The sequence below is a fragment of the Apis mellifera genome, linkage group LG6, assembly GCF_003254395.2.
Source record: "Apis mellifera strain DH4 linkage group LG6, Amel_HAv3.1, whole genome shotgun sequence".
NCBI lineage: Eukaryota > Metazoa > Arthropoda > Insecta > Hymenoptera > Apidae > Apis > Apis mellifera.
In genome coordinates this window covers 15,636,621-15,656,456 of record NC_037643.1, presented here as the reverse complement: position 1 = coordinate 15,656,456, position 19,836 = coordinate 15,636,621, and the positions used below count along the sequence as shown (strand labels likewise).

General features: G+C 21.1%; 4 protein-coding genes across 8 annotated transcripts; 1 reads left to right on the top strand and 3 right to left on the bottom strand.

Annotated features, from left to right (window-relative positions):
* Positions 1-298: 298 nt before the first annotated feature.
* LOC413899 (tetratricopeptide repeat protein 8) lies at positions 299-3,303 on the bottom strand. Of its 2 annotated transcripts, none has more exons than XM_397338.6 (8): positions 2,407-2,505; positions 2,146-2,338; positions 1,891-2,023; positions 1,660-1,804; positions 1,119-1,543; positions 884-1,055; positions 542-748; positions 299-465 (listed from the first exon to the last, which is right to left on the bottom strand). In XM_397338.6, exons 1-8 carry the CDS (start codon positions 2,503-2,505, stop codon positions 349-351), a joined length of 1,491 nt encoding a protein of 496 aa, XP_397338.3. In that variant the 3' UTR covers positions 299-348. The 2 variants fall into 2 exon arrangements, with proteins under 2 accessions (XP_397338.3, XP_006571024.2); XM_006570961.3 differs by lacking the exon at positions 2,407-2,505 and adding an exon at positions 3,164-3,303 and having other exon boundaries at positions 300-465.
* A 415-nt stretch (positions 3,304-3,718) lies between these two features.
* Positions 3,719-9,894, top strand: LOC413900 (WD repeat-containing protein on Y chromosome). Of its 3 annotated transcripts, none has more exons than XM_026441159.1 (16): positions 3,719-3,915; positions 4,090-4,201; positions 4,270-4,406; positions 4,515-4,709; positions 5,114-5,321; positions 5,407-5,612; positions 5,999-6,199; positions 6,273-6,517; positions 6,648-6,905; positions 7,029-7,115; positions 7,186-7,448; positions 7,607-7,847; positions 8,396-8,570; positions 8,649-8,816; positions 8,918-9,008; positions 9,760-9,894. In XM_026441159.1, the coding sequence occupies exons 1-15, from the start codon at positions 3,892-3,894 to the stop codon at positions 9,005-9,007; spliced, it is 2,610 nt and encodes an 869-aa protein (XP_026296944.1). In that variant the 5' UTR covers positions 3,719-3,891; the 3' UTR covers position 9,008; positions 9,760-9,894. The 3 variants fall into 3 exon arrangements, with proteins under 3 accessions (XP_026296944.1, XP_026296945.1, XP_026296946.1); XM_026441160.1 differs by lacking the exon at positions 9,760-9,894 and adding an exon at positions 9,209-9,312; XM_026441161.1 differs by lacking the exon at positions 4,515-4,709 and having other exon boundaries at positions 3,720-3,915.
* LOC725761 (uncharacterized abhydrolase domain-containing protein DDB_G0269086) lies at positions 7,124-14,237 on the bottom strand. Of its 2 annotated transcripts, XM_016912793.2 has the most exons (10): positions 13,835-14,237; positions 12,838-13,302; positions 11,529-12,671; positions 11,188-11,346; positions 10,924-11,114; positions 10,672-10,855; positions 10,374-10,568; positions 10,170-10,287; positions 9,749-9,945; positions 7,124-7,424 (listed from the first exon to the last, which is right to left on the bottom strand). In XM_016912793.2, the coding sequence occupies exons 2-9, from the start codon at positions 13,291-13,293 to the stop codon at positions 9,752-9,754; spliced, it is 2,640 nt and encodes an 879-aa protein (XP_016768282.1). In that variant the 5' UTR covers positions 13,294-13,302; positions 13,835-14,237; the 3' UTR covers positions 7,124-7,424; positions 9,749-9,751. The 2 variants fall into 2 exon arrangements, with proteins under 2 accessions (XP_016768282.1, XP_001121570.2); XM_001121570.5 differs by lacking the exon at positions 7,124-7,424 and having other exon boundaries at positions 9,608-9,945.
* Positions 14,238-14,871: 634 nt separating this feature from the next.
* LOC412573 (cGMP-dependent 3',5'-cyclic phosphodiesterase) lies at positions 14,872-19,556 on the bottom strand. Its single transcript, XM_396028.7, has 12 exons — positions 19,161-19,556; positions 18,771-18,887; positions 17,760-18,001; positions 17,510-17,619; positions 17,295-17,434; positions 17,030-17,216; positions 16,734-16,915; positions 16,481-16,665; positions 16,145-16,409; positions 15,784-16,071; positions 15,533-15,678; positions 14,872-15,380 (listed from the first exon to the last, which is right to left on the bottom strand). The coding sequence occupies exons 1-12, from the start codon at positions 19,272-19,274 to the stop codon at positions 15,161-15,163; spliced, it is 2,196 nt and encodes a 731-aa protein (XP_396028.5). The 5' UTR covers positions 19,275-19,556; the 3' UTR covers positions 14,872-15,160.
* Positions 19,557-19,836: the final 280 nt, after the last annotated feature.

Genomic DNA, 19,836 nt, shown 5'->3' with positions numbered 1-19,836 from the left:
CTTGATAAACAAAAATATGTACAAGATACAAATGAAAATTTTTATTTCATTCATTTTAAATTATGATTCACTATGTATAATGTACAATTTGAGAAAATATAATCATCAAGTATTTTTATTATAATTAAATTATTATTAATTATTTTTAATTATATTATAATTACATTCCTATTAAAATATTCATTTTTTAGTTATTTAAAAATTAAATGAAACAGTATTAAATCATGAGATTTATACTTTTTACATACATATATATATATATATACGTAATATCAGTTGTAAAATTAAAATCAAATATTAATAAAATAATACATTTTACATGGTATATATAAATTCTATTTTTTCTATTCACATATGTGAAAAATATCTTTCTAATTTGTTCAGAAGAGTTCTACTATCATAATGATTAGGATATGTATTTAAAGACTTCTTTATAGCAATGTAACTTGTTTGAAGATCTCCAATCTATAAAATTTTTAAAACAATAAAAGTATAATACTATATTAATATAATACATTATTATAATATACAATTATAATACCTCATAAGCTAAATAAGCACTATTAAAATGAGGCTCATAAATAAAGTTAGCAATATTAGCAGCAGCATGAAAATACGTTCTTGCCGCTGTTATATTTCCATTTCTAATTTGTATAACTCCAAGATTATTATATGCTAAAGCATGCCTATTGTCATTAACAATAGCTAATTTTAAACATTCTTCCGCCATCATTATATCACCTACTGTCTAAAATATTTGATAATTAATAATAAAGTCTATATATAATAGAAAATTTTTAATCAAATTTTTATTAAAGAAATAATTTTAAATATTATTCATATATTCATATAATTAAATGTTAAAAAAAAATAATATACATACAATAGCAATGTGAGAAATATTATACCATATATCTGCTATATTTTCATCAGTTGAAAGAGTAATTGCTCTTTCAAAACAAGATATAACATGATCATATTGCTGAGCATAAAAACAACATAGCCCAAGATTATTAAATAATTCGGCATTGTATACTCCCATTTGTAATAATCGTCTAATCAGATAAATAAAAAATTAATTTCAATTATACACTTATTATATCTATATTTATATTTACCTATAATATCGCAAAGCTAATTCAGGTTGATCATTATAAAAATGATATATTCCGATACTAGCTATTGCTTCTGTATGTGAAGCATCTTCTTGAGCAATTATTTTATAATATTTTAATGACATACTCATATTATTTAATCCATCAAATATCCGTCCCATTTCCGTAAGAATATTCACATCATTATTAAAATATTCAAGACCCTTTTTACATGTATCTAAAGCTGCCAATGGTTGATCAAGTTTAATGTATATTCTGATTAATCGTAAGATCACTTCAATAGTTTTAAAATCTCTGAGTGCTGATTTAAATTGTTGTTCTGCATCTCTAACCATTCCTAAACTATAATAACATTTACCAAGTTGTACTTTCCACCACCAATCTTTATATTGACAAGCTTTTGTTGCTTGTACTGCTAAATCTAATGCCTACATGTGTTATAATTAATTAAAATAAAAATATAATAATAGTTAGTAAAAAATTATGGAATAACTATTAATGTTTCTTATTAATTACAAATATTGAATAATGTGCATTTACTTACATATCTTATATCATGTTCATGATAATATATATATTCAAATAATGATTTAGCAATACTTGGTTGATTAGCATATTTAGAAATATTTAAACGTGATAGTTGTATAAATGGTCCTCCTGATTCTGTTAACATGGATGCTGTACCTAATCTATCATAATATATTTAAATTAATTTTTGATAAGTTGAAAACTTATTAATTAAAATCATATTATTTAATAATGCAAATAATTATACCTAACATTACGGCTAGAACTTGCAGTAATTGGTCTAGCTGTCATAGCAACTCTGGGTGTTCTTAAAGTTTGCTCAATTGATTGAGATATAGCAGATTGAGTAGCTGGTCGTATAATACCAGTAAGTGGTCTACCTTTGAAGAGATATCATATTTTTATGTTAAAATTCTATATTTAAATTTCCTTTTAATTATTAATATTATAATTATTTAATACTATAATTATTTAATATTATTTTGAATTTTCAAAAATTAACCTGATTGAGTTTTGGGCCGAAGATATTGTCCTGTAAAAGAAGTACCAGGATTTTTTAAAGATGTTCCTGGTCTAGGCATAGAAGATATTGTATAATTATCTAATAAACTTTCAGCAATTCCTTCTTCTTCTCCTTCTATATCATCTACATATACTTGTAATGTTAAGGCACGCATTTTTAAGATCCATGCAGTCTATAATAAAGATATAAAAATATAAATTATTATATAAAATTGATAAAATTGATTAAATGTACTTATACCTGATCAAGAGGATTTTTTTTTAATAAATCTGTACATATTGTTGTACATTCTTCATATTTTCCTCTATTGAATAGGCTTAAAGCTTTAAATAATTCCATAATTTAATAAAAAGATTAATAAAAAAAAATTGATTATAAAAATACCAATTGCATTTTGAAAAAAATGTATATTTCAAAAAAATATTTTATACGAACAAAATATATTTAAATATACAATAGAATGCAAGCGAATTTTCCATGCAAGAAAATATTGATTATCTTATAACTCTGTTTATAGATTAGGGAAACAAAGTATATCATTTTTTATATTTTATCTAAATATATTTAGAATTAATTTATTTTAAAAGAATTAATATTATATAGAAAACAATTAATTTGTATTATTTTACGATTGAATTATTTTATATTTTTTTATGCATTAATAAAATATTTATTTCTTCATTTGTAAAATAACTTCTATTTACTTCATGTTTTAAATTATTTTTTGTATATTTAAATAATATCATTTATTGATTCATATTGATAAATATTATTTTTTCAAATAACAGTATTATTTTTATATATGTAAATGAAATATTAACTAAAAAGTAACAAAGTACTATCTTATATGTTCGTTTTGTATGTCAAAATTTGACAAAAATGTTTGACAAATTTATTTGTCATATTATCTTTATTTATATTATATACAACTGATGATAGATTATGATCTATAATTTATATAATTACAAAAATGGATTATTTTGATAGTAATACTTACAATAATAATGGCTTTGATAATGGCTTTGATAATGCTGATAATAGTAGGTTAGTAAAAATAATAATGTTTGAAATATTTCATAAAATTAATTCATTATTATATAATCCATTTTTTTTTATTTAGCATTCAAAAAGCTTTTATAGATTTTTTTGAAACGAAAAGTATACAAGAACAATGCACAGAAGAATCTTTGATTCAACTGCACGAAGCGTTTTTGGTATTATACAAATTTAAAAAATTTAATATTTTCAAAAACTTTTAGAAATAAACTAATAAAATTATAATTAATATAATATAAAAAATTAAATTTCTAAAATTTATATTTTTATTATTTATACATTTAATATAATAGTTTTCATTTTTCATTATGGATGTATAGGCTTCACCAAATGAAGAAATGAATATTGATCAATTGTATGATGCGTTTGAAAATATATTGCATATTAAAATGCCAGAAGATGAATTTAAAATCTTATTTAGAAAAGTAATAATGAAGATTTATTATTTTATCTTTGTTTTTTTTATTAACACGCATAATTTTTCTTTTTTATTGATAATAGATAAATTTAAAAGGAGATGGAAATATTACATGGAATGAATTTATTTCTTATCTATTAGTGGAATTCCAGAAAAAAGATATTTCATTACAATTGCGAATATTGAAACTTCCTATAACTGGTGTCCCTCAAATCTTGAAATCACATCATCGTACAGCTATACACAAAATTATGTTTTATCCCGAAATATTACCTGTATAAGTATATTTATATTTAATTTATATTCACAATATATTTACAAATAGAGAAAGAGTAACAATGATCGATATATTTCTTTATATTTATTTATTATACAACATATTTATTCTTAATAATAATATTATTACATTGTTATTAATTATTAAAAAATAATTTTATGCGTATACTTAGGACAGGACTACAAGTTTTCATAGAGGATCTTACTTGACCGTGACCAAGGAAGGAATTATAAATTATTGGTCGTTAGATTTAAAATACGAACGTAGTGCAAAATCTGTAAATCGTTAGTAATTTTATTCTATATTTTTTTTTTCTACAAATTTATATTAATTTTTCAAATTAATTTTTCAGCATCTTTGAAAGTTCAACAAACTTTAATAACTGATATGATAGTAATGCCTGATATACAAATAGTATGTACGAGTTCTACCGAATACGATTTAAGATTTTACGATACAGAGGCAAAAAAGTTTGATCTTCGAATAATGGTTGGTTATACTTTTCTTAAATAAATATTAATTTTGATTTTTAAATAAATTCATTATTTATGAAAAAAAATTTTTTAAAATATATATATTAAAAATTTTATATATCAGATAACAGGATTGGAAAATGCAGTTATTTGTATGGCTTATTACTTCAGTAAAAATATCAAAGAGGAATCGCATTTTGTATTTGGAGATATGAGTGGATCTGTTAAAATTATAACTTTCAATCCATTAGACAAAGGACCGTTTAAACATGATCCTCAACGTGATACGTTATTCATTCGTTACGATTCTGTACTTAAGGCAAATAATTTACTTTAGAATTTTTTAAATTTTAATATACTTCTTTGTTAATTACACTATAGTACTCTTGAGTCCATTGGATTATTCATTTTATTGAAATTTTTTCAATATTTCAAAAATTCTACAAAAAATTAGAATTCTAATATTTTCTATTTTCTTATTCAATAAATCTATTAATTATTGAAAACTTTCTTCATAATATAATAAAATGATAGCAATAATATTTAAAATATTCAAATTTCATATTTAGATTGATTCAATAACAATATATATATATATTTTGTTTTTAAAAAACTTTTCTGAAAATTTATGAAAGAAATTTAAAGAAAATTTATTATTAATTATGATTAGATGCTATATATATTACATATATAAATTAATATATTTTAAAATCTATGTTATAGGGCGATTTGAAAGGAACCAGAGTTTTAGAATTTAAAAATGTTCATACAAATTGGGTGAAACAAGTAGCCTATTACGGAAGTTTAAGATCTTTTATATCTAGTAGTAGATGTAGTAGTTGTTCTTTGTTAATAAGCGATCTTACAAAGGCTAGAACTCAATATAGATTTAAAGTTAACATGGGTATATCTTGCTTCACTTTTTGCGAAGGTATATTTAGTTATAAAAAAAGTTTTTATTCATTTACATATATATATATATATATATATATATATATAAATATTTATCTATTTAGAAATTCAATTATTAGTAACTGGTGGACCAGATTGCATAGTTCGAATTTGGAACCCCTATGTAACAAGAAGACCAAATTCTATATTTCAAGGTCATCGCGCAGGTATTTGCGCCTTAGTTGTTCAAGACGCTGGTAAACGCGTGTATTCTCTATCAAAAGATAGATGTATCAAAGTGTGGGATGTATTAGCTCAATCTTGTATTCAGGTTTTAATAATAACAATAATATTAATACATTAAAATTATTAAAATATTTGTACTTAATTTTTCCTACTTGTTAAGAAGATTGATATTTATTTTGATGCAAATATAATTTTTATTTGGATCAATTAGCATGTTTTATATTTAAAAAGAAATATTTAATTCATAATTAAAAGAATAAAATATTTAATTGATTTGTTCAATAAAAATTTTATGTTCATTAACTATTTAGAAATTATTATTTACAATTCAGGAAATACAAATATTTTTAAAAGAAATTCTATATGAACATTTTGTTTAAATATTTTCAAAGATATCTCTGTTAATTAATATTTTATTTACAGAAGTAGAATAATATTAATTAAATAATAATATAAAATTATTTTACATAGACGTACAATGGTCTTCCTAGTGAATTAGGGGAACATACAACAATGACTGTAGTGTATAATACATTAAATCGTAAAATGATCGTTGCTGGTGCAATAATTGCAATAATTGTTTGTGATCCTAAAGTGGATGAAGCAGTATCTGATGGCTTTACACATACAAAATCTGTCTCCTGTGTTTTATATAATCATCTTTACAAAGTGGTAATTCATATTCTTTATAATCTCTACATCAAAAATTACATTATTTCGTTTAATCATTTGTACAAAAACTTAGGTAGTTTCAACTGGATTAGATTCTTGTATAATAATTTGGGATCCATGGCTTGGAAATCGCTTATTCTTAGTAACACATGCACATAGTAGATTTTTGTATGGCCAATTTCATGACATTGAAATTACTGCTGCATGTTTTGATGAATCTGAACAATTACTAGTAACAGGTGCTCGAGATGGAACATTAAAAATATGGCATTTTAATACTGGTACTTGTTTACGAAACATGGAACTTGAAACTCAATGGTATATTCTTATTATATGTTATTATGTTATTTTTTTCTATTAAGAGTTGCTCTAGCCATTTTTATTATTTATTATTAAGTTATATAATATCAAAATATATTTCTTATACGTTTCATTATTCTATATATAGTGAAGTAACAAGTTTAGTTTGGTTGGAAAATCGAATTTTGTGCAGTAGTTGGAACCGTCAAGTTGTAGAATTTGCAATTTCTGATGCATATATCTATAAAAAAAATTGGGGGCTAATTCATACTGATGATATTCTTTGTTCAGCTATGTGGTATCCTCAGGTATTGGCTACAGCAACTTTTAATGGAGAGATAATTCTTTGGAGATTAGAAACAGGCCAACCATATAGGAAATATAAAGTTAACGAACCAATGGCTCGGTAAGAAGATCTGAAAGATCAAAAATATTAAAATGAAACGAAGATATGATTAATAAATTTAAAAATTTAAAAAAAAAACAATATATTATAAAAAATAAATTTGAATTATTTAATATCATACAGATTTAGAATAAAATATTTACAAAATGATAAAACAAATGAAAAAAATAAATCTGAAGAAATTACAAAAGAACTCATTTCGTTACAAAGGTATTTCATATACCATTATTATATTTTTGTAGAAAAAATTTGAATCACAATTATAATCATTTGTTAATAGTCAATATGAAACAGTTTCTAAACACCAAGAATCTGCATTGAATATTACACGAATTGTTGCTGTTCGATCTATGATATTTTTAAATGCTCGATCAGTTAAACCTGATGTCGGAACATTATTGGTTTCTCTCGATTCCGGTTTAATACAAGTATGGACTCATCATCCGGCTGGAGGATTTTTAGAAGCATTTTCAGTTATTCATACTGTACGTGATTGTGCATTAGCTTTAGCAACTGATCCTGAAAATCATTTTCTTGTAACAGGTAAAAAAAAAAAAATTTCTCATTTTTATTATTTTTAATTAATTGTTAAAAATTATTTTTGTATATAATGCAATATTTAATCAATATAAAATCTATTAATATAAAAGAAAAAAAAACAAGAAATCGATTAGAAAATAATAATCATTTTTATAATTTAGGACATTGTGCTGGGTATATTAAAGTTTGGTATCTTGCAAATTATTTGGTATCAGATCCTCCTGAGATAGATATGATTCATTTACGGTTAGAATTTCCATTTTTATGGAAAGATAGAATTTTGGGCAGAGCAAAAAGAGCTGTAAGAGATCAACCTTTGCCACTTTTACTTTCATCCGTACGTGGTCATTTAAAATCTATTACATCTGTACAAATAATTCCAGATGCACGCATTATTATTAGGTAAAAATAAGATTTTTTTTTGAATTAATATAATATTTTTTGTATCGAGCTAGCGTAATATTCTCATTTTCATTAATATAATTAATATTTTGTCTCGCTTATTTTCAAAAGCTTTTTTTTTTTAATGTATTCAAATATATTCATAAATATTTCGTTCAAGATAGAAATGATTTTCCTTATTATAATTTATTGTAACTTTTTAATTCCAAATGTTACACTAACTTGGAAATCAATAATTTATTTTATGAAGTTTAAAATTATTTTTATGCTCATTTGTGTTATAATATTATAACAATACAATTATTCATTACATAAAAAATTTTTTTATAATTTTTTTATATATCTTTTTATAGTTTTTTCTTCAATAATAAATTTTAACAAATTTTATTTAATTATGAATTGAAAATTCATTTTTCAAGAAAATTGTTAAATATTTAAAATAATCTTTATTAAATTTTTATTATTTAAATTTATTATTATATTATTATTATTAAAACAATATAAAATTCATACTATTCTTTTTGCTAATCTTGTTAATCTTTGTTAAGCGCTAGTACAGATCATTCTGTACGTTTGTGGACATTTGGCGGACGTTATATTTCAACTTTTGGAACATTTAAACCTTGGTCACCAATTTTACCAATGATTCCAACTTATCAGTATTTTAAAGATTACAGATTACCACCAGATATTAAAAAAGTTGCTAGTTCTACTACATTAAAAGTAATTAATGTTTTTTGCAACTACAATCAATAAAAATAATGTTTAATTATTAACTTACTATTATGTAAATATAAAAAGGTTCTTGAAGGAGGGATTAGCGAAATAATTGATACTGATCCATCAAAAACAGCTTTTAAAACAGATTATATTATGATCAATGGACAAAGGCTTACTATTAGCATGATGGATAAAGCAACATTAATGTTGCTTATAGATTATCCAATTTTAGACACTTCTCTACCATATGTAAATATTTTTATATTTAATATAATTTCGTCTATTACAAATATAATTACATTAAAAATATTAAATATTATACGTAATTCGTAATGAAAATAATATTACAGATACCTATATATACACACTTAAGATTAAGACCTTTGGAAATCATTCAACCACCAAAATTACCAGCATTACTACAAAAACCATTAAAATAATGTAAGCTATTTAATTAATTAATTTATTAAATTCATTTTTATTTTTATAAATTGATAATTGTGTCAATGATTTATTCCAATTATTATTAATAATAATCTATATAAATTATTATGTACTATATAAACTATATATATTATATATATATATATATAAATTTAAATACATATTTGTAATATATTTTTTTTTTTTTTTTTTTTTAGTAAATAAACATAACCACTATCGTAAAATCACGTAAAAAAGAAAATATTTTGAAATGTCATCAAAATAGAAGATAATATCGCATTTGATATAACTTTAATAAATTTTTTATTAAAAAAAAAAAAAAAAAAAAAAGAAAAGAAAGATTCATTGGTTATAAATAAATAAACGAATAAAATCCGATCAAATAAATGAATAAAATCTTTTTGTTAAAAAGTTATATGAATATAATTATTTATTACTTATTATTGATTAATTATATGATAATTCTCTTTTTTGCTAATCTTAATGTAATAAAAATGATACATATAGATAAAAAAGAATAGTAAAATCTGATCAATATAATAGATAATATTCATTGATTAGCTTAAAAATTAACAAATGGAATAATATTACATACATTGATATATCAAAAAAATATATATTATTTTTCAATAATAGTTAAGATGTAATATTTTTTCTATATTACATATACAAAATATAACAAGTACTTCTGTAAGGCACAAATTGAAATCAATAATATTTGACTTAATAAATTATACCTTTCATTCAGTTTCCATCATGGAATAACGTGGAGGTGTCTTCCAGATTGCACTGGATGTACGTTTTAATTTATTTCTATCTATGCCATGAAACAGTTGAGTCAAATCTGGTGTGCACTTTCTGGTATCAAAGAATTTAAAAACTGCTTTTTCCGGAATATATCGTTGTATTGCAAGTTGAGTTTTACGTACTTGCGCTAAAAGTAATAAGAATTCAAATGTATAAAAAATTCATATTTGTTTATTTTGTTTGATAATTATAAAAGTAAATATATTCATGCAAAACCAAAGCTAGATTATTTTAAAAATTCATACTTATTTATAAACATCATAAAAATATAACAACAATTATTGAGACTTTTATTAATAGATATGCAAAATGATCAAAACTTTTATTTTTAATTAAACAAAATATACTTACATTGCGCCCAATATGGAATTATATGCTTTGGTTTAGTTTCATCATCTGAATCATCATCGTCAGGTTCACTATCCAAAATGTAAGTTGTTGGTCCATTATATTTAGATCCATATTTTGTCTAAAATGTTAAATTAAGAATAAATTGTATTTTTGTAAAAACAATAAAACAAACAAAAAAATATTTTATTAATTTAATAATTTTACTTGTGCAAGCATTTGATTTTTAGCTTTCATTGCTTCAATCGCAGCTTGTTGTTGAGTTCTTAATTCAGCTTCTTTTCGTCTTTCAGCTTCCTGTTCTCGGCGTCTTTGCTCAGCTAATATACGTTCTGCTTCTTCTTGTTCTTGTAAACGTTGCAAACGAAGTTGTTCTTCTTGTTTCCTCCTTTCTTCTTTCTCCTGAAAATTAATATAATTATAATCTGATTTTCTGAATATATAAAAATCAATATTTTTATTTACTTTTTTTTCATGTTTATTTTATAAATTATTAATTGTATACCTGAGCTCGTTGTAATTGAGCCAAACGTTTCTTTTCCATTTCTTCTCGTTGTTTCTCTTGCAATTGTTGCGCTAAACGTGCTTTTTCTTCTCTTTCTTTTTCAGCTTTTTGACGTTTTTCCATATCTTGTTTTTCTTTTGCTTCTCTTGCTAATTTATTTCTTAATTCTTTTTCTTGTCTTTTCCTTTATATAAAATATATTTCATATATTTTTCAGTAATATATATTAATTTAAAAATTACTATATTTTACCTTCTTTTTTCTTCTGTTTGAAGTCTCAATGCTTCTTCTCGTTTTTTTCTTGCATCCTCTTCATTTAATTTTCGTTTCTTTTCATCTATTTTATCTAATGAATTACGTTTATTGACTGATTTTGGAGCTTGAATTAAAGATTCCACCGATGTAATAATATTTGAACGCACAGCACTTAAAGGTTTATTATTCTAAAATTAAAATATTATTTACTTTTAAAAAAATAATATTAATAATATAATATAAAAATCAATAAATTCTTACATTTGTATTAATTTGATTTGATGGAGTATGAGGAATGCGATTAACAGACAATGGTAGTTGAGTTTTTGTTTTAGTTAATGGAGTGGCCTTTTGTTGTTGTTTGTAGTTTATTTTTTCCATTGAAATTATTTTAATTTTTTGTGCCGATTGTAGTTTATTCTAAAAATAAAATTGAAAATATAAATTTACAATTAATAAACTAATTCAATTTTTAAATAATTTTAAATTTTTTAAAATTATTATACATATTATACATAATAATGTACATTATATATATAAAATACATATTATAAATAATGTTTATCTAATAGTTTCTCTTTATATTTTTTTACTTTAAATACCTCTTTGTGTTCATCAACATCCTTATTCTGCTTTGCTAGTGAAATTTTTTTGGCTTTTGCAAGTGATTTTCGTGCCAATTTATGAGCAACTGTTTTTTCTGCAATATTCATATTTTCTAAAGCTTCTGCTTGTGCAGCAGCTCTAGCACGAGTTTTTGTTCTAGTTATTCTAGTGGGTATATCAATATCAACAACAGGTTTTGGACTATTCATGCCTACTTGTTCAAATGCCTCAACTCTCTTTTTTACAGATTCCTTAGCATATGGACTAAATAAGGCATTCGATTTATATGTATTTCTCATTTCCTGGAATCCTGTATTAATAATTGTATTAATTTCCTTTAAAGTTGGTTTCGCTGGAGTATTAGGTATTCCATCATCACTTGATGTTGTAGAATTATTTAAACGTTTTTGTCGTTTTCTAATTTCTTGCTTTTTAATATTTGCTTTAGGTTTTTTCACTTCAGGAGATGATTCATCCTCTGTGAGTAATTCATCAAATTCTTTGTTGACCATGGCTTGTTTTAATTGTTGCATTCTATATTGTAGAGCCATTGAGGAAGGTGATGGAGAAGATGGTACTTTAAAAGTAGTTCTGAATTCTGTCTTCATTTCAACTGCTTTTTGTTCATTACTATTTCTGATATTATTATCTGAAGTTTTTTTAATTGTTACAGTCTCATTTAATTTTACTGCTGATAAAGGTTCCAAAACTACGGTAGCATTCATAATTTTTTGTGTAGTAAAAGTAGAATTGAAATTCATTGTAGAATTCATAATAGGAGTAGGTTTTCCAATTGCATCTTCATACATCGAAGGTTCATCAATATCATTTGTTATTGGTGCAATAAGTGTATCATCAATATTATTAGATTTTTTATTTTTCATATTTTCACTTTGTGAAAAAGTTCTTTTTCTACTTGAACTTCTTGTTCTTATCGAAGAAGATAATTCATTTTTTTCTTGTTCTATTGTATGTGCTATTACAGGAGAATGGTTTTGTGAATTTACATTTGTAATTTTCTTTAAAAGAGTTTCATTTTTCTCTTCTGTTTTACTATGTTTTGTAGGACCTTGTGAGGTATCTTCATCTGAGCTACTTCTAGCAGATTTTTTTCTTTTAGATGCACTTTCACGTTTCTTCTAAAAATTTAAAAATATTTTTTAAAAAATTTATATTTATTAAGAAATTAAAGTTAATATATTGATTAATTAATATTATACATTATCAGGTTACATACATTAAAAATAAAAATTAATTACACAATAATTACACATTACATTACATATAAAAAGCTATAATACCAACATTTAAAACAATATCTCCTTCAAAGTTTGATGGTCTTCGTAATTTTGTATTAAGTGATATTGATTGCTGCATTTTAATATTATTTGCAGCTTTCATTGAGGCTTCTCTTTTTTTCCGACCAATAGTTTCTTCTATATTCTCATTTTTTATATTTTTATTTTCTGTTTTTTCATTTATTACACTAATATTTGATAATGTATTATCAATAATAATAATATCATTTTCTGGAATAGTTTCAATACATTGAATGCCTCTTTTCCTTAGAACACTTGGTGTCTTTGTAATTAAAGGTCCAGAAGCTGACTGTGGTATTTGAGCAATTAAACTATGTAAATAATTCAAAGTATCTTGTAAATTATCATTAATAGACTTTTTAACTTCTTGACAAGTATTATGGATATTCATAAGATCCTTGGTAATCATTTCTTTAATTCTATTTTTTGATCTAGTACCCATATTTAAAATCTATAAAATAGTCATATATAAATATTTTAGATATAAATTAAAATATTATTACATTTTTAAGTAAAAATATATATGTAAAAAATAAAATATTATATATAAAATATATGTAATATTATATATAATAATACAATCAGTATATGAATTATGGTTAAAGTTCTAATATAATAAAAATTAATAATAAATAATATAATTGTTTTTATTAATATAATTTTATTTAAATATATTATGTATATATAATTCTTTGTAAAAAATATTTATAAATAGTAAGTAATAATATAATATTAAACAATAAAAATGATGAAGAAGTGATAAAATAGTTAAATAATAAAAAATAAATTTAATTCAATTACATATATATATAATTATAATAATTTGTTTTTTATTGATTTTAATTGAATTCATAATTTAATTAATATCAATAAATTTATTATTATATTAAACAAATATCAAAGTATTATAAAAATATATACAAACATATTTTAAAGGAAATAAATTAGAGGACTGAGATATATTTATTAATATATTTGCTTACCTTTTACATTTGTATAAAAACTGAAAAATTATAAATATAATTTTCACAACAACAATAAATAAATTACACAAATTAATGTTTTTCAATGACAAAATATATAAAAGAACGGAAATCCTTAACGACAATCTCCATTTCGTGTCATAGGCGGGATCGTGCAAGTTTTATCCCTCAAATACATAACGAATTTTCAGTTTAATTTGAATCATTGCATTTAACGCCATCTATTCTCGCGGGCGCGCCATTTTCTTCTAGAATTTAAATAACATCTGATTCTATTTGATTGGTTGAACTTATAATCAGTACTTGAAGATTTTTCTAATATATCTGCACTTTATAAACCATAGACTAGATATAAAAATAAAATGATTTGTCATCCATTTTTTATCATTTAGTTGATTATTTTTTTTTGCTTATTGAATTTTTTTAATTCTTAGATAAAGAATTCCTAGATTAAGATATTTCTTCTATACCATTTCTTAATTCTATATTCTAATTATAATATGTGTATATATATATTTGGAATTATTTTTTGCGAATTGAATATTTTTTTATAATTTTTTTAATTTTAGAAATAAATATATATACATAGAATGAATCTTTTTGTTTTCATCACTTGAAATATCTTGTTTATTTTTTAGAATATTATATTGTTTTATTTTTTATCAATTATGATATTTTATATATTATTTATTATTTATTTTATATATTATATATAATAATATATTATATAATAATATTATATATAATATTATATAATATATTATATATTATAATTTATATAAATTATATTATAAAAATATATTTTAATTCAATTCTATATTTTTAAAATGAAAGTTTATTCTTCTTACAAATATATTACCCTTATAAATAAAAATTTTATTAAAATAATATTAAATAATAATATAATATATCAAATACATATTAAATGTAAATATATAATAATAAATATAGCACTTATTTAAAAAATATATTTTCAAAAGATAAAATAAAATATATATATAATTCATAATTATACATATATTATATATAAATATATATTTTTGTATTCTACATATTTACATACTTTAATTTAAAATAATATTATAGGTTACATTAAATTTATAATATATATTATAATATATTATATATTATACATTAAATTTATAATATATTTTTAGAACGCCAGCGCTCTTATAATAAAGAAAAATTTTCTTTAATTCTTATTACATATATAATAACTAGTAATTAATAGACTTATTTTTTACTTGTAAATTTAAAATGTCATGATTTATATATATTAAAATTTTTTGCATTCATAATAAATATATACCTTTATATTATTGTATATTATTTTAATGTTGAATCATTAAAACTGAAATCTTTTTTGCGTTGAGCATAAAGTTCTGCTACTTCTTTTTCAAAAGTAGGATTCAATAGGATAGCTATACTTGTCATTCCTTTTTCCATATATTTTTTAAATATATTTTTAGATTCTTCCCATAAATCTCGATTTTCTTTCAGTACATCAATAAGTGGTTGTATCATTGGAAATAATGTAGAAAGATTACTAAAAAAAATAATAATAATAAAACAAATAAGAACTAAAATAAAATAATTTGATTAAATAAAATGAATAATCAAATAACATGATAATAGATAATAATTAAATAAATTTTAAATTTGATTTTTATGAAAAACAGTTATATTAGAAATGCTTACATGAAAAGTGGAAGAACTACATTTGTAATAAAATGAACTTGAAGATCTGGTATAGATGCTCGTTCTCTATCCATCATTTCTGTAGGAGAAGTACCCATACTTTTTTCCAAATCTCCTTGTGAAAAAAATTCTTCATAAATTTTTTCCTAGTACAAGAAGAAAAAAATATATAAATTTTTAAATGAATTATTTTTTTATAAAAATATATTTAAAATTTAGAATTTGGTAAAATTTAAAATTTAGTATATTACTGCAGTTTTTTTAGTAATTTCCCAATATTTAGTTTGATCACTAAGATCACAACATGTCATAAACATGTCGATCAATAATTTTTTATGTGTAAGATTATTTTTATCAAATTTATCTTTAATCATCATTTCTTGTTTTTCTATTTTTCGAAAATGAGATGCTAAATCTGTTGCAAGTATATTATTCTTCAACATATTTAATATTTCAGCATAATGTTCACTGTTACAATTCTCAAATATATTGCAACCTTCTGTATTTAAAATACACATGGTTTGTGCAAAATGATGTCTCTATTGAAAATATTGAAAATAACAAGTTATTCTATTAATGACTCTTATTGCAATAATTTTACTGTTAATTTACCTCCATTACAGAACCTTCAGAACTATATAGAGTAGCTAAAACTGTAGAGCTTATCATTTGAAACATATTATTTGTTCCTCTATGATCTATATCATGACATAAACAAGATACTAGAAAAATTAAAGCTTCTAAATGTGTTAAATAATTTTCATTAATAAGATTTAAATTTTCTATTAATAAATATGCAAAATGTGTCACTGAAAAAGCATGTATCCAATTATGATATGGTGCATCTCTATATCCTTTTCTTACATACAATATAAATCTATAATAAATATTTTAATTAATATTTTACTTTTATTATATTAATTTTATATCGAAAATATTATGAATTACCTGATTAAAGTTGGCAATTTCAATTTCCAATATTTAATAAGACCTAAGTCATTAAACATTTTAATTATATAACAAGGTGTACAATCATAAGGTACATTTCTAGGACAAAATTCAAATTTATTAAAATCTTTTATATCATGTTTATCCTTACAGTTCAAAATTACTTCAATACTTTCTTCATCTATCTATATATATAATATTTTATTAAAAATAAAAATCAATAAAAAATATTTATATCTTAAGAAAATTTTACCTTCATATGGTACATCATCACTTCATTACTAAGTTTACTTCTTGCTTGAGCAATTTGCATTTTTTTATAAATAATACTATGCATTAAAGAAATGCCGCAATAAACACTAAATGCTGTTGCAACTTCTTCATCAAAAACATCAAAGTATAATCCATTCTTTTTGTTACAAAGTTGTGCAACACCTATAATTACAATTTACATTATAGTAGACAATTTTTTTACATTTTAAAAATATAAAATAATATTATTAAAAAATTTAAATTTTTTTATGATATATAACAATAATTTTTTCTTACCTACAATTTTTTCTTCATCTCTAATTGGAAAACATAAAATATTTCTTGTTTTAAATCCTGTTATTTTATCTATACCAGGATAAAAAAGAGGATGTTCATATGCATTTCTAATATTAAGCACTTTTCCACTAGTTGCAACATGACCTGCTATACCTTGTCCTATTGGTATTCTCATTTCTTCCAAAGACTAGAAATAATTATATCCTTAATTTTATATATGAAGCATATATTTAAATTTTTAAGTTTTTTTAAAGTTTAAACTCACTTTATCCACAGCAATACCATCAAATACTTTAGCAACTAGATCTTGTTGTTCAGGATCTAATAAAAATAATGAACAGCGTTCTGCATTTGTTAGATTTTTAGCTTCTGTCATTATTTCTCTCAATAAATCAGAAATCTCTCCTAATTATTAATATATAAAAAAATGATAAATATATAAATTTTTGTATATTAATTTTCTAATAATGATAATATTACCGAAATATATATAAAGTTTTCTAGAAACATCAAGTAACTTTTGACTTTGTAATTTCAATCGAGTTTCCTCATAACATGTGAGTGAATTTAGAAGAAATCCTAAGCAAAATCTATATTAAAGAAAAAATATCCAAATATATCTAAAGAAAAATATTTCTTTAATGAATATAATTTTAATATTTTATAAAATTGCTACACTATTCTAAAATTTAATTAATTAATTTTCAATATAATAAAAAAAAAATATTACCTAAAACAATCTTGTACTATTGCACATTTACATATAATTTCATTTGTAGAATCATTATCAATCAAACAAACTAACAAAGCTATATAATTCTGTTTAGGATGCACTATAGGAATAGTTAAAAATGAATTTGATATTGAACATATTGGTTCAAGATAATATAATAATTCTTCATCAAGCATTGTCATATCTATAGCAGTTGGCTTTTTATTTTGTATAGTTTTATGTAAAATATTATTTGATATCTAAAAAAAAGAATTATATAAAATTATATATATATATATATATATAATAAAATATATTATTAATATTAAAATTATTTAATATTTTAATATTAGGATTTTGAATAAAATATATATTATTTAAATTTTTTAACTTATTTATAAATGTAATGATTATAATTTTTATATATGTAATAAATAATAATAATATAAATTAAAATTTTAAGTATATAATAAATTAATTATATTATTTTATTTAAAAAATTTTATAATTTGCTTTGCAGAAAAAAATGACAAAGATAAAATAAGTCTTATAAATGAATATGTAATATCTATATTTATATATATATTTATTAAGAAGGATAAATTATGTTACTATTAATAATTATATTTCTATAACTAAAAGTTCATGTTATATCAATAATACTTTTTTTATGGTTTCTTTTATGTACATTTCTAAGAATTCTATTTGAGGATTAAATACTGTTAAGCAATTTCTATTTATAATATAGAATAACTTTTGAAAACATCATTTATTACATTTCAAAAATTTAATTTTTCAATATAAAATTTGTTGCAAATCTCATTTAATATTATAAAAATATTAAATAATAATAAGATAAAAAAATTTTTAAAAGTTAATGAAAGATTGATGATTTCATTTATTTATTCTTTATAATTGCATAAAAAATAATATTCTTTATAATTGTATAAAAAATAATATTCGAAAAATAAATAATCTTATTATTATAATTTATATTATATTATTACAATATAAATAATTGTTACTTACAGAAAATCTTAATTCTCTATCTAAAATTTTTTCTCCTATTACATGAATTATCATTTCTTCTGATTTTGCTAAAATTGGTATAAGAAAACATAATTTTGTATTTGTTGCAGTTTGGATCTACAATATTAAAAATTTGTAATTAAAATGATATTTAATTTTAAAAGTAGTATAACATTTCTTGTATTATGAATATTTCAACAAATATATATTATAAATAATTATAATATTTATTTTAATGTAAAATAAAATTATTATTTATATTTCATGGAAAAAAATATTTTTTATAAAAAAAACATTTAATCGTTAAAAAATTGTATAAAAAATTGCAACATTTTTAAAAGAATCGTGCCGCGAAAAATTACAGACAAAAATAATGACTATATTACTCACATATTTATTTAATTTTTGTTGTGATTGAGGATAGGAAAGATAATACATATCTTCTAGAAGTGAAAGAATTTGTTCCATTTGTGATGTGTTTAAATTAATTAAACTCATTTTCATTGATTCTACTATATCTTTTATCAAATTAACTTTTATAAATCATACAATTTAATCATATCTATTTTTTTTATTTTAAATTTCATTTTTTGCAAATATAATGTAAAATGATCTTTAATAATTATCCATTGTTTTTTTAATGTTCATAAAAAGCATTTATTTCAATTATTTTTTAAATTTAAATTAACTGTCAAACCACATGAGAAACATATTACAAAGCTTACTACAATCTCTATCTCTATATAGCTTTGCTTTCTACGTACTTATGTATTTCTTCAATCAATGAATAAATGATATATGCAAGATTTACATCTTACGCCACATTTTAACATTTTTTTTATTTTTTTCATTTTTTTTTAAATTTAAAAATTAAATTTATATAATATACATAATTTAATATAATTATTATATTTTTTTAAAATTGATTCTTAAAATATTTTATTCGTGTTTAATTTTTTTATTCATATCTAAATCTTAATAATAAAATCATATTTTATATAATTTGTTTGAATTTTTAAAAATATATTATAAGTGCTTTTTTTTATTTAATTTTTTATTAAATTTT